We start from the raw sequence: 15,076 nt of genomic DNA on the forward strand, positions 1-15,076 counted from the left end.
TGTTTGAACATCATGTGCATGTAGTGCTCATGGAGGCCAGAAGAGAGCATCAGAAGCTCAGGAACTACAGTTACATACAGTGGTGAGCTCCTGTGGAAACCAGCAAAGAACCTGTGTTCTCAAAAAAGCAGCCAGTGTTCTTAACTATTGAGCCATCAATCCAGCCCCAACTTTTAAATATTTGGATAGAAAAACTATCTGATTTGTGGTTTTGTTTTAATTTCAACTTATTTCAAGTCTGTAAGAAAATGTCAGTTTGTTTCAACTTAGAATTTTTCACTGATATCTACTACAACACTAGAAATTTTCACAAAGTTTTCATGGGCATGTGAAAGTATGTCATGCTCATCTTACATACTTTTCATTTGACTTTTGCAGACAGAGACAGCTGTAGTCAGTTTATCTTAAGGCCATAAATTACAAGTGGTTCTAAGTCCTATTTTAATAATGTTCTAACAATCAACATTATAAAGTATACTTCATCTTTTCAAGCTTCTTGGCTTGCATACTAATAAGGTCAAATCCAAAGATCGTGATTCCGTCCATGTTTTGCTTTACATTTATGTGGCCTTCCCTGCTCATTTTTTAAATCTCTGTCTCAGTCATTTGAGTATTATACATACAAATGGAACAAAGTTTTACCTAGAATGATGATTTTAAAGTGTTTTACATTTCCTTTTACAAATAATGTCTATTGTTACATATGCCACATTTTAAGTTGCATTTCACTCTTTGTTTAATATTTATTTGATTTTAAATTATGTTTATGTGTCTCTGGGTGTGTGTGTGTTGGGGGGGGGGGAGATATGCACATGGGTGCAGGTGTTTAAGCAGAGGTGTCAGATCCCTGAAGCTAGAGTGGTTGTGATTCACCTGACAAGCATGCTGGGAATCTAACTCAAGTCCTCTGGAAAAGCAGTACATGCTCTTAACCAGTGAGCCATTTCTCCAGCCCCCTACATTTCACTTTTAAGAGTTCCACTGTATGGATTCTTCTTGGTTTTATCCACATAGATACTCAATATTCGAAAGCTTTATAGCTTTGTAAAAATACTTACCTTTCTAATTTAAAAATGGTAAATAATGCTCCAGTTTTAGACAGCATTTTCACAACTACCAGTCACAACAGTCAACTGTTTGCTGTTACTTGAAATCTCTCTCTCACCATTAAACACTTAGGCCTTTGACTTCCTGACTTACTCCAAGCTCCTATTTCCCAAGTCTTTCCCAAGTCCCTCTAGTTTTGTTATTTCTGTATTTTTAGCTCATAAAAGGGGTAAATTCTAGTCTTTCTAGTAACTTAAATGCTTGTTTTCCTCTTATTTCTTTCAACTAAATTTTCTCAGTACTTGCCAGCATTAATTAGTATTTTCCACTCATTAGAATTGGCTGATCTCTGCATCAATTTTTCCAAGAATTATTCACAGAAACAATTCCCTGTGTGTTCACAAATTTTGTGGCAGCATCCTTTTTGTTTGTAGTCTTCAGTTGTGTTTTAGAGCAACATATAGCCAGGTTCATTTTTTCAATTTAATCTGAGGTGCCAAACAAAATTGGCAACACTGAGATTTGGGAAATCAGACTTATGATGGTATCAACCATTTCCATTTGCATAGAATTCTGTTTTAAAGAGAATACTTATGTTCTGGAGAAGATGGCCAACAGTTGCAGCTTACAGAAAAAGAATCTTGGGAAAATGTCTTATTGTAAGATGTACAATCACAAAATATCAATGACACTCATTGTTAGAAAAGAATCAAAACAATTTAAAAAAAAACTACCATGTCAGTGTGCAAGCCTGAGAGTACATCTCCTGGAGAACTCAATGTACACAGCATTCCTGGTCACAGAAATTTTCATTGACGTCATATGGATATATACTTCATTTAAACAAGTCTATTTCATTATATTCTTAAAATTCATAATTTATTTACACTAGACAGAGGAAACTATCTTACATAAATTGTGATCTTGTCCTATAATGTACTATTAATAAAACATTATTTTATGATACATTTATTTTTCCATTTTCCATATTATACTGTCATTTAAAATAAAACCTCATATGCTAAATGAAATACAAAACTCATTAAAAATTTTAATACTTATTTCTATAATTCATTATGAAAACATCAACTTACTTGTGACCTAAATGCTTCAAAAAATATCCTAGAACTTTCAATGCTTGTACCCAGATACTTTCACTTTTAGAAGCCAATAATTTGTAGATCACCCTAAAAAACAAATGATTGTTTAAGCACCTAATTAATATGACAAAGGAAACTGTGTTTTACAAATACATTATAAAGTATTGCTGGACAAAATACCCCAATTCCCTCCACCTTTCTTAGGACTTTAACACCTGAACATGCTGACTGCAACATTTTCTGCAACTGCAAAGTGAACCACAGGCAGACACCTAACTTGTTATTTCTCCATCATGAAAATTTAGAGATTATTATTAATATTATAAAAGGACAGGGACTCACCATAGGGTAATACATCAAGAGAAAAAAAAGCACATACAAATGCATTTATGAATGCTGACATGTGATATAAATACTAATATTCCCAACATACCTTTTCAGGTTTACTGCATTCACCACAAACACTTGTGGGCCTTTCAGATATATATGTCACATTACTAGCTGAACAGTTAAGTAGTGTATTATCACCAGGGCTTCTTATGTCCAACTAGACTAAGAGCAATATTGAGATATAGCTCAGTGGTAAGCTCTGTCTCCCATGTGTAACACTGTGGGTTTGAGTACCAGCACCACAAGTAAAATAAAATAAATAAAATATCAAGAATTAAGTGATATATATCCGTTTTTCAGTTTTTGTTCATTCTATTGAAACTGCAAAAAATTTTTAAAGGAAATCTCTAGGAGATAAACTATAGAGTTAAGTTCATGAGAATTCTAATTAAGACACTGTGCTTCTCTTATTGATAATTCATAATTACCACAACTAGAGTCTAGAGTCACCTTTCAAATTATATTAATTGGTTCTACAGTATCTTTCAAATCTATAATTTACATGACTAAACTACCACACCTGCCTTAGGATATCACCTCTAAGTAATGAAATGAGTAAAATAATTTCGGGTATTCTTACTTTATTAGTTTTTCTTTTCTCATTGGTGTTGCTGACTATAAACACACACACACACACACGACCAAGATATAGGTCACTGAATTTGTGCTCTCTCTCTTTCTTTCTCTCTCTCCATAATTCCTTTGCATCTTCTTTTTCTGAAAAACACTGTGTTCTTTACTGCACTCTTGCAAAAATAAATAAATAAATCTGCTTTTCCTACTATGCAAAGGCCTGCAATGTAGCAATCACAATCACTCAGCCTAATACTTGAAACTACTTCTATACAGTTCATTTGCTCCAGGAGAATATGAGAACTGGAAGCTTCTCTCTTTTCTCCCTTCTTACATTTATAGGATGATCTAGAGTGCATAATACAACTGGTATGAAGATCATACCTTATTCCATTTCTTTGATCAAATGCTGGTATCATTGAGGCTGGATGCTCTGACATTAAAGCCACTAATAACTGTAATACATCATGAATATTTTCATCCTGCATAATAAGAAATAACAGTATTTAGTTAAAATTTTACTGATTTAGAAAAATCTCTGAATAAAATAATTAAAATGAAAGACACAGAATATGCCCTACCTCATGCATTGTAAGTAAATAATTTAATATACTCTGAAGTTCATCTTCTTTCACGCCTCGATCCTAATTAACAATATTTTGTCAATTAGTTAAAATCTGAAATAACACTTTAAAGAAAAGCATCAAAATCAATGACATAAAAATAAATGCTGGGCAGTGGTGGCACACACCTTTAATCAAAGCACTTGGAGGAAGAGGCAGATGGATCTCTGTAAGTTCAAGGCCAGCCTAATCTACAGAGTGAGTTCTAGGACAGGCTCCAAAGCTACAGAGAAATCCTGTCTCAAAAATAAACAAACAAACAAACAAACAGAAACTTAAGAGCAATATATTCATTAAAATTACCCCAGGTTTTATAGTTTAAATACTATTTTATTTCATGTTTAAAAAGTTAACTATTTAGAAAATTATAAATGTATTTAATGTTTTAAATTGATTGAAACTATTTAAACTTAAGGTCAGGAGTGCTTGCCCAAGTGTTTAATATCAGATCTCAGGAAGCAGAGGCAGGTGGATCTTAAGTTCAGTGCCAGCTAGAACTACATAAACAAGACATCAGCTCAACAAAAGAAGTTAGTAGACTATGATTGTGTCATGTTACTGTGATTTTGTTATCTATTGTTCCCATCTAGCAATGCAAACTCAAGACTTGTGGGATCACCTTTATTTACTGCCATATAATTTTACCTATGAATTGCCTTTAAACCATTTACTCCTGAAAACTCTTCATGACTCTGCAATCTTAGTTAAAAAACAACATAAGCCATTTTCTAGAATAATGTTTTTTTTTTCAATTCTTTTTCACGTGTTCCTTTTATCAAATGCCACATCAATTATCTTTTAACATGGGACTTCTTAATACGTATTTAACCAAATTTAGGTTCAAAAATGGTACTATTACAGTTTGTAGAGATAAAGGAAAAGGCACTCTTAATATTTTAATCACAATGATATTTAAACTTGGACAATAGTTCCTTTTCACCAAATCATTGCAATTGTAAAATAAAGTTATTTTACCTTTAATATGAGCTGTTTCAGAAAAAGCAGCATAAAAGCACGAAGTGATATAATTTCTTTCTGTGATGGCCGAGGACCATCTGGGAAGAAAATAAGTCATGCCATTAAATAAGCTTAATGCAGTTATATTTCAATTCTATAGAATTATTTATTAAATGTTCTTAAACTCATAATTGTTACTGTTGCTGTTTTACAATTTCAAAAATGTAAGAATAAAATTTATTTTCACGTCTTTGGCAACTCGATAAAATTTTCTGAATGTTAGATTCAGGAGAAAGAGCTGCTTTAAGATTCCAATATATCATTTCCACTGAAAAATGCAAATCTAAATGATAACACAGATGTTTTTCTCTCATTCTTATTAACAAATTTCCTAATATATCTCTGGCCTGTAAACTTCTCCCCATTTATAGTCTTCCTTCAATCCCATGCATCATATAGAAAAGTGTCCCACTCTACTTCCCCATAATTATGAATTTTGCACCCTTTTCACCCACGTGAAATGCACACTGCCTGTAGTAAGCACCAACAAATCCTGAGTCACTGAATTAAATCAAGCTCGGGGAGTTAAAATACATTACCAATTCCATCATTTCTATGTTTAAAGGATTCAACTGAGAATGTCTAATTGTCAGTAAAAATAAGAATTTGAAAGGATCTGTGCACTGTATGACATCAAGTATTTCTTAAGGCAACAAGAATTAATGTCACTGCTTTATACACTTTTAAAGCATAATTCCTTTATTAAATATGATTATTCACTCACAAATATTTCATACAAATTACTGCAATTACAAGCAAACTGTCACCCAGTGTATTCATCTATTATTAGAAACAAGTCTGTTCCATATTTTCCAGGTGTTGGCCATATTTTTGCCCACACTTATCAATCAATGGCAAAGTACCTAACCCTTCTTATTGATATTTGACATTACTTTAAAAAAGAAAAGCCTGCCTCAATGTGATTTATAATATATACAAAGAATACACAAATGTCTCTGGTTAGTTTTTACTTCATTGTAAGGATGAAACTGATGGAATTTCGGTAATATAAGGCATGTTAGGACAAAATGTGTGTGAAACATGTGTGAAGCAGTGAGGCAGTGCGTCAATAATTTAAATTGTAAACAGGCAGTAATTACTAGCTTCAAATACAACTGTCACACTCTTTATAATGGGAACAGCATGTTGCAGAGAAACACACTTATGTTCACGTTGTTTTAACATGAATCGATTTTTAGTAGAATAAAAGAAAAATATAAAATAAAAGATTTACTGAACAAATTTAAAATTAACTGCAGAACAAATCCTAACTTTATATCAGTGGTTCTCGGCCTTCCTAACACTGTGACCCTTTAATATATTTTCTCATATTGTAGTGACCTCAACCATAAAATTATTTTGTTGCTACTTCATAACAAAATTTGTTAGTTATAAATCATAAATATCTGTCATGCATGATTTCTGGTATATGAACCTCCAAAGGGGTTGTGACCCATAGGTTAAGAAACCCTGGCTTTACACCATTACTAAAAGTAAGGTAATGGGCCAGGCGGTGGTGGCACACATCTTTAGTCCCAGCACTTGGGAGGCAGAGGCAGGCGGATCTCTGTGAGTTCCAGGCCAGCCTGGTATACAGAGTGAGTCCCAGGATAGGCTCCAAAGCTATACAGAGAAACTCTGTCTCAAAAAACAAAAATAAACAAAAAACTCAAAAAAGTAAGGTAATGGTACAAATGTTAAAGCACTGGTTTAACAAGTAAAACAAGAAAATATGCTAATATATTAATAAATCTAATGGGAGCCAGTTACCACTATGGAGAAAAGTTTACACATACCCAAAACCTTAAGGCTGTGTTGGTCCACTTAACTTTAACAGGGTATGGTATATATCTACAGCTGTTTGAACAATACAGTTGTCTATCTTAGACATATCCACTAGGAGTACCAAAAGAGGATATACAAAAAACACAGTTGGCACAACTAAACTCATATATTGTTTTTCATATCCACTAAGCAAGCAAGAGTTCTTTGGAGAACCAAGGTTAGGACAAGAAAGATATTAAAAGAATCAAAAACATTTTGTGTTATGCAATAAGGAAATACTAAAAACTATGGATCTCTGCATAAAGGTACATTTCCTGTGAAGCTTCTTACTGAATAGATCTGGAAGAATATAAGCATCAAAAGATGTAAGGATACCATCTAGGCGCTGGTACATCAACTTGTTTCTGTGCTGCAATGTACTATGCCATACTCATTCCTGTATAGCATGCTCATGTGTGCTTATGAAATAACACAACAGAACACACTGTATATAACAGACTTTATAGCAACAGGAAACTAAAGTACAGGGTCCTTTCAGAGAAAGCTACCAGCTGATAATATAATAACTGAATAAAAGTGGTATTCAAGAGTCCATACTAATGGTTAAAAAAAAAACCCTGAAAAACAAATACAGAAGAAAAACACACACTATCTGATAGCAGTATGCAAACTATTATGTTACAAAGTTTCACTCTTGACAGCTGATAAAGCAAGAGAAATTCCATCATGATTTATCTTGAAATAAGTAGATGTTTTCCTGAAGAAGAGCATATGTACACATTCTGAACAAAGAGACAAATCCCTAGACAAGCATTCGCAGTTAACACCACTAGACACAAGGCAGCTGATCATCCTCTATCTCCATAATAGACGAGGCTGAGACAGAAACGGGATTTCTGTGCTATTCCTGTCAAAAATGAAAAAACCAAATAACCAAGTAAAAATATAAACAAAACCAAATGAAGGGATCTACAAAACTTGTCTGTCCTTTTCAAAAATGTAAAGGACATGAAAGATCAGAGAAGGCTCAAAGACACAGTATATATTACCTTGGTACCCTAGCCACACAATGACACAATGGACAAAGAGAACTACAGTCCAAAATCCCTCATGAACTTTGCTGCAAAAATACTCAATGAAATACTGGCAAACTGAATCCAAGAAAATATCAGAGAAATCATCCATCATGAACAAGCAGGCTTCATCTCAAGGATGCAGGGATGCAGGGATGGTTCAACATAAGAAAATCTATCATTCTAAACCATCATATAAACAAACTGAAAATGAAAAACACATGTCACTAGATACTGAAAAAGCCTTTGAGAAAATCCAGCACTCTTTCATGATAAAAGTTTTGGAGAGATCAGGAATAAGTGGAACATACCTTAACATAATAAGTGCAATATACAGTAAAACAATAGTGAACATCACTCTAAATGGAGAGAAACTCAATGAGATTCCTCTAAAACCAGGACAAGACAGGGCTGTTCACTCTCTCCATAACTCTTCAATACTGTACTTGAAATTCTAGCTAGAGCAATAAGTCAACAATAGGAGATAAAGGGGATATAAATTGGAAAGGAAAAAGTTAAACTTTCAATATTTGCAGATAACATGATAGTTTACAAAAGTGGCCCAAAAAGCTCTACCAAGGAACTCCTACAGCTGAGAAACAACTTCGCAAAGTGGCAGGATACAAGATTAACTCAAAAAGCCAGTAGTCCTACTATATGCAGATGATAAGGGGCTCAGAAAGAAAGCAGAAGAACATCATCCTTCACAAATAGACAAAAATAACATAAAATATCTTGGAGTAATGCTAACCAAACAAGTGAAAGACCTGAATTGCAATAACTTTGATTCTTTAAAGAAAGAAATTAAAGAAGATACCAGAAAATGGAAAGGTCCCCCATGAATATGGATAAGTAAGATCAACATAGTAAGAATGGCAATCTTACAAACGTAATCTACAGATTCATTGCAATCCCCATCAAAATCCCAACACAATTCTTCACAGACCTTGAAGGAACAATTCTTACCTTTATATGGAAAAACAAAAGAGCCAGGATAGCCAAAACAACCCTGTATAATAAAGGAACTTCCAGAGGCACCACCATCCCTGACTTCAAGCTCTGTTACAGAGCTAGAGTCGTGAAAACAGCTTGATACAGGCACAAAAATAGACAGGTAGACCAATTGAATCGAAATGAAAACCCTAGTATTAACCCACACATCTATGAACACCTGATTTTTGACAATGAAACTAAAATTATACAATAGAAAAAAGAAAGCATCTTCAGCAAATTGTGTAGGCATAATTGGATGCCGGCATGTAGAAGATTGCAGATTGATCCATATCCATTGCCATGCACAAACTTAAGTCCAAATGGACCAAAGACCTCAACATAAATCCAGCCACACTGAACCTCTTAGAAGAGAAAGTTGGAGGTAGCCTTGAATGGACTGGTACAGGAGACCACTTCCTGAACATAACACCAGTAGCATAGACACTGAGATCAACAATTAATAAATGGGACCTCCTGAAACTGATGAGTTTCTTTAAGGCAAAGGACACAGTCCAAAAAAAAAAAAAAAACAGCAGCCCACAGCATGAGAAAAAAAATCTTCACCAACCCCCCCATATCTGACAGAGGGCTGATTTCCAAAATATGCAAAGAACTCAAGAAGCTATTCACCAAAACACCAAACAACCCAATTAAAAAGTAGGATAGGAAGACACTTAAGAAATTGTTCAACATTCTCAGATATCAGGGAAATGTAAATCAAAACAATTCTGAAATACCACCTTACTCCTGTCAGAATGGCTAAAATCAAAATCACCAAGGACAGTTTATACTAGAGATGATGTGCATAAAGGGGAATACTCCTCCACTGCTGGTGGGATGAAATTTCATACAGCCACTTTGGAAATCAATATGGCAGTTCCTCAGGAAAATGGGAATCAGTCTACATAAAGACCCAGCAATTCCACTCTTAGGCATATACCCAAAGGATGCGCATTCACACATCAAGGATATCTGTTCAGCTATATTCATAATGGCATTATTTGTAATAGCCAGAACCTGGAAGCAAGATAGATGCCCCTCAATTGAAGAATGGATAGAGAAAATGTACATTTACACAATGAAGTACTATTCAGCAGAAAAAAAAAAAAAAGCAATCTTGAAATTCTCAGGCAAATGGATGAAACTAGAAGAAAACATCCTGAGTGAGGTAACCCGGTCACAAAAGGAGGAACATGGTATGCGCTCACTCATTATAAGGATATTAGACACACATTACCAGCCTATAATCCACACCACTAGATGGTCCCCCAGAGAAGGGGAAAAGGACAAGATCTCATGAGCAAATTGGGAGCATGGGGGGAGAAGGGAGGGGAGAGGAGAATGTGAGGGAGCAGCAAGATTGATTGGGGGGGGAATACAGGAGAGCAAGAACAGAGGTACTGTAATAGAGGGAGCCATTATAGTCCTAAAGAGAAATCTGGTACTAGGGAAGTATCCAGAGATCTATAAGGATGACCCCAACTAACAATCTAAGCGATAGTGGAGAGGCTACCTTAGATGCCCTGCCCTGATAATGAGATTGATGACTAATTTATATGCAATCATAGAGCCCTCATCTAGTATCTGATGGAAGCAGAAGCAGACACCCACAACTAAACACTGAGCAAAACTCCTGGAATACAGTTGCAGAGAGGGAGGAGTGATAAGTAAAGGGGTCAAGACCAGGCTGGAGAAACCCACAGAAACAAGTGACCTGAACAAGGGGGAGCTCATGGATCCCAGACTGATAGCTGGGAAACCAGCAAAGGACTGACACAGACCCCCTGAATGTAGGTGTTAGTTAGGAGGACTGGGCAGTCTATAGGACCTCTGGTAGTGGATCAGTATTTATCCCTAGTATACAAGTGGACTTTGGGAGTCCATTCCACATAGGGGGACACTCTCTCGGCCTAGACACATAGGGGATGGCCTAGGCCCTACTCCAAATGATATGACAGACTTTGAAGATTCCCCATGGAACACCTCACCCTCCCTGGGAAGCAAAAAGGGGATGAGATGGGAGTGGGGGTGGAGGGATAGAGTGGAGGAGAGGAAGGAGAGGGAACTGGGATTGACATGTAAAACAAGACTGTTTGGAATGTAAATAATAAAATAGACCCAGTGTACATGGTTTGAGTCAAATGCCTGTAAGCACCCAGCTTTCTCACTGATCATAGACCTATTTTTTTTAAAAAACCATATACAATTTAAGATAATATTCTACCTCATAAGAAATAAAAGAGCTAAAGGGTAACTAGTCTTGTCCATGTATCCATTCTACTAGTACCCAGGATATAGACAAACACATGAAAATGGAAATGCAGTGGCAGGGGTACTTACCTAATCCTTTTGGTGTAATGCCACTGCTGTCAGCAGGATTAATGACCCAGTAGTAATATTTTAATGTGTGCATTAACTGCAATACTGTCCCAACTCTTCGTATGGTGGTATAGATGGTAGCAGTTCCAATAAACTCAGCAGACAAGTAGGTATATAGGGAAAGTTGAACCTAATACATAATTAAAGTAAGTTTAAACTGTTATTAAATATAAATTCTATTTTAATTCAAATGCAAATTGGAAAAGGATAATATATTGCAATTTATTATGTATTTTAAAATAACTTCTGGTAATAGCCATTAATATTTTAAAAAGTAATAATCAAAACAAACACCCCACACAACTGATTTCAATAAAGATAATCCACATAACCTAATTAGAATAAAAGGTTCTCTACCTAAAGAGAATAGCCACTATCAGTTATAAATGAGCCTTTGGGGCTAATATTAGGGGAAATAAAATGATGTAGGTGCCTAGGACTGTTCCTAAGAAATGGATCTGTCAGCATTTCATTAAGCATGCCCTCCCCCAGAAGAGCAGCTGCAGAGAGTATATTGCCATCACACATGCTCAAGGGTGTGCGACTCTGCTTTATCCATATATTGCCATAACACAGAGCTATTATTAGATTTTGGCCATGTGGACATGACAATCAAGCACACTGATTAGAAGGGTGAACAAACATTAGCTGTGGATTTAGTACCATATAGTGAGATAAGCTCTATGAAAACCAAGAGTTAAACATTACTCAGTGATATAAAAGATTTAAAAGCTACAGAAGATAACCCCAAATCAGTATATCTTTCACATAGAGTGAAGTTAGGATAAGTTAGGATTAAACTCAATTATATGATATAAGGCTCATATGCAAATTTCTAAAATAAAACTGTGGCTTATATGTACGCTTATTTAAAAATATGTCATAATAAAACATCTGAGTTCAAAATGAAAGTAACTTCCCAGTCTAAATGATCAAAATGTTTATTCTCTTTCCATGGTCTTTCAATAGTGCACACAGTACTCTGTGTTGACAAGGTATGAGTCATATCTAATAACAAAAAGCTCACATAAAATTCTACATAAAGTTTTATGTTTAACTATAGTTTCATTTATTATATTCACACACTAAAATTTTTATCTCTGCCTTTCACTAACTAGCAAATAAACAAAAATTGTTCAATGTTTTCAACAGGATACGTTAGATTCAATAACTGTAAAGTGTATCATTAGCTTTATTTTCTAACATTAAACTAAAATTAAATGAATAAACCTGGGATACAGACCTTTGCAGGTGTGTGTATCCAGATGGCCGGGTTGAATAAAATGTGGTCACAAAGCTGCTTCAGTAATGGTGCTCCATGAGATAAGCCATCTAGGTATTTTGCAAATGATAAAAACTGCTCCAACACAGCTCTAGTTATGTGAACTCTTGATGACTAAAAGCAGAAACAGAAGTTCTATCTAGAAATGTTCGTGGTTATAAATTATATACTATTTATAGGACTAATCCAAGTAGTCCAAAAGTTTAAATTAAAAGTACAAAAGATTACATTGTCTCTGTTAGTAAAAATATAGTAATACAAAATTTTGTGATATTTCTTTGAGTGACAGCTTGTTATCTATAAGTAATTTCAATATAAAGAAGTAAATTATGAATAAGAATATCAAAAATGGCAAAAGGTCTACAGAAATTAACATAAAATAAGTATAATAAAAACAGAGAAAAAGAGTGCTTTTATTCAAAGTATTTCACAACAAGCACAGTAGAACCTGATGTTCTACTCCTCCAAGCATTGTCAACACTGACAAATACAGTTTGCTTGCCTCTGCACAAACTGCCAGGCCATCATAAAATCAGACCTGACTTTTCTAGAAACAATGTTCTCATTTTACTTAACAATTCTCAAATTAATCAAGACTTCTGCCTTATTTTCACTACAAATGAAATATCTCTTTAGAAGACACTCAGAGCATTGCATAACATTTTTATATAGAGTATTCCCATCACAAATACTGAACTGCTAACACCAATATATGACTTATCATTAAACACAGCTTCTGTAACTCGTGCCAACTCTTCAAGATGATTTCATAAAGTAGACACTATCCTACATAACTGATGAACATATAAAATAAAGCCTGTCCAAAGTGAAATGTCCTATGAGAACATAATAAAGATTTTGATAGCATATAAGGAAAATAATGCTTTAAAGTGTTCTTACTTTTAAACTAATCAAATACTATAATAACATATTGGATGTACAGTTAAAAAATACATTAATTATTCACCTATAATTTTTTTAGTAAACATTTTAATTTGCATTTGATTCTTGAGTTATACTGTTTTTGGTCAATGCTACCCTATAATGTAATTTCAAACAAAAATGTGATACCATAGAAAATATATGGCTCTTCTGAAAAACTGATAATATAAAGTCAAACACCAAAATCCAGCCAATATCAACAAGCATTATGACCATTTTCAACTGACAGTAATTCACAGTTTACAAATAGGTTTTGAACTTGCTGAATACCTTGAAAGGCATCCTCAAAAACTTCACATGGGGTCTCTACACAAAAATGCATGTCTTATTATGCTCATTAATGCTACTGGACAGTAGTTTTAGAACCACACTTAACCTTTACAGAAAAAGATTAAACTCAAATTTAGTTGGCTACTCAATTTTACCATGTGTACTTTCTCTGCAATAGCATTCACTTCTGCCTATGAATGGTACTTACTCATTATGTCTCAGACCCTCTAAGTAATCTGTGTACCTTTCTTTCCTTGTGAAAGAGAGCACATTATGTTATTGATCTATTATCTTCCAGGCCCTTCTTTAATAAAAAGTAAAAGAAACAGAGTAATAAAAAAGCCACATAAACATGGAAAGTACAGAAAAACTGTGGATACTATATGCTATTCTATTGTCTATAAATTGTTTGACTGCTGAGGAAATAACAACTGATAAAAGAAATGCTGCTGGATTAATTCAATTTATATATTTTAAAAATGCTTTGACTTCAAAATTTAAGTCTAAGGACAAGTTACTGGGGAAAAGGATTTCTATTTTTGTTTCCACAGAAAATAAAAAAGCTGTGGATTCCTTCCAAGCTAATGTGGTTTGATCAAGCCAGAGCCCCTGAAACAGAGTCGCTGGTGATCCTACATTCAAAACAGCTTGGACAAGGGAGCCTTGCAGACTATAGCCAGGATTTCTTCATCTTCTTAGGATTCCCCATGACAGCACCCTTTACCAGCAGGAAGTAGTTTGGAAAGAACGACGCCCAAATTCCTAACTATTGTTTATAAATGTTTGTTTTAATTTATATGGGATTGGTTATAAATGGTTAATGATAACAACCAATATCTTTAAAGGTAAAAAGGGGATTGTGGTATAGAAATGGATATTTTGTTTTGGAATGGATTTTCATTTATTGATACAAATTTAAGGTCAATCTTGAGATAAGTATATTTCTCCTTTTGTTTAGGTATTGTATTTATATAGCTCATTTAGAAATGTAATATATAATGTAGTACAGATTATAGATAATTACCTATGATAGCCAAAGCTTAGAGTTAAGCTAATTAGGTTTTTCAAGATACACAGAGATGTATTTGAGATAGATAGGCATTCTTCAAACTTTTCAAAGACCTACAAAATATGGCATTTAAAATGGTTTAGGGTTTTTCTTGACAGGAGACATAAATGCTCCTGGAAACACCACCTGCATGAGAAAGGAAGATGGACATCGATTATGAAGTTATGAAGTTTATTTCCAATATGGTAAGACTAGCCATTTGGACAAGATACTGCTCTTGTCTGGACTGTTTGACTTTAATCTGTATAAACTGGACATGCAGGACCCACAGAAAAATGACTGCTGATTCAAGATGGACATTGCTACAGAGATCCTGCTTCATGGAAGAGTCTGCTAGACAGTCTGTAGGACACAGAGAAAAGTGACTGACAAACTGCAAATACAAGAAGACAGTTTAAACTTTCCTCCTTTGCTGAAGAGTCTGCCAGACACACTATGGCCAATGGGCTGAAGATGGAAGATTACAGAAGAACTTTGGGTGACTGACCAGGCAGTGAGTTGTCTCTGTCATTTCTAGAGTTTATATAGTATCC

General features: G+C 34.5%; 1 protein-coding gene across 5 annotated transcripts in view; it reads right to left on the reverse strand.

Annotated features, from left to right (window-relative positions):
* Positions 1–15,076, reverse strand: part of Nbea (neurobeachin) — a 511,635-nt gene that overhangs the window by 398,891 nt on the left and 97,668 nt on the right. For all 5 annotated transcript variants that reach the window (XM_051176972.1, XM_051176974.1, XM_051176973.1 and 2 more), the window contains exons 12-17: positions 12,224–12,376; positions 10,942–11,110; positions 4,709–4,788; positions 3,692–3,754; positions 3,495–3,592; positions 2,142–2,234 (exon numbers count right to left, since the gene is read on the reverse strand). In XM_051176972.1, coding sequence (XP_051032929.1) covers positions 2,142–2,234; positions 3,495–3,592; positions 3,692–3,754; positions 4,709–4,788; positions 10,942–11,110; positions 12,224–12,376 — 656 coding nt within the window. The remainder of the gene's footprint in view (positions 1–2,141; positions 2,235–3,494; positions 3,593–3,691; positions 3,755–4,708; positions 4,789–10,941; positions 11,111–12,223; positions 12,377–15,076) is intronic.

The sequence above is a fragment of the Phodopus roborovskii genome, unplaced genomic scaffold (genome assembly GCF_943737965.1).
Source record: "Phodopus roborovskii unplaced genomic scaffold, PHOROB, whole genome shotgun sequence".
NCBI lineage: Eukaryota > Metazoa > Chordata > Mammalia > Rodentia > Cricetidae > Phodopus > Phodopus roborovskii.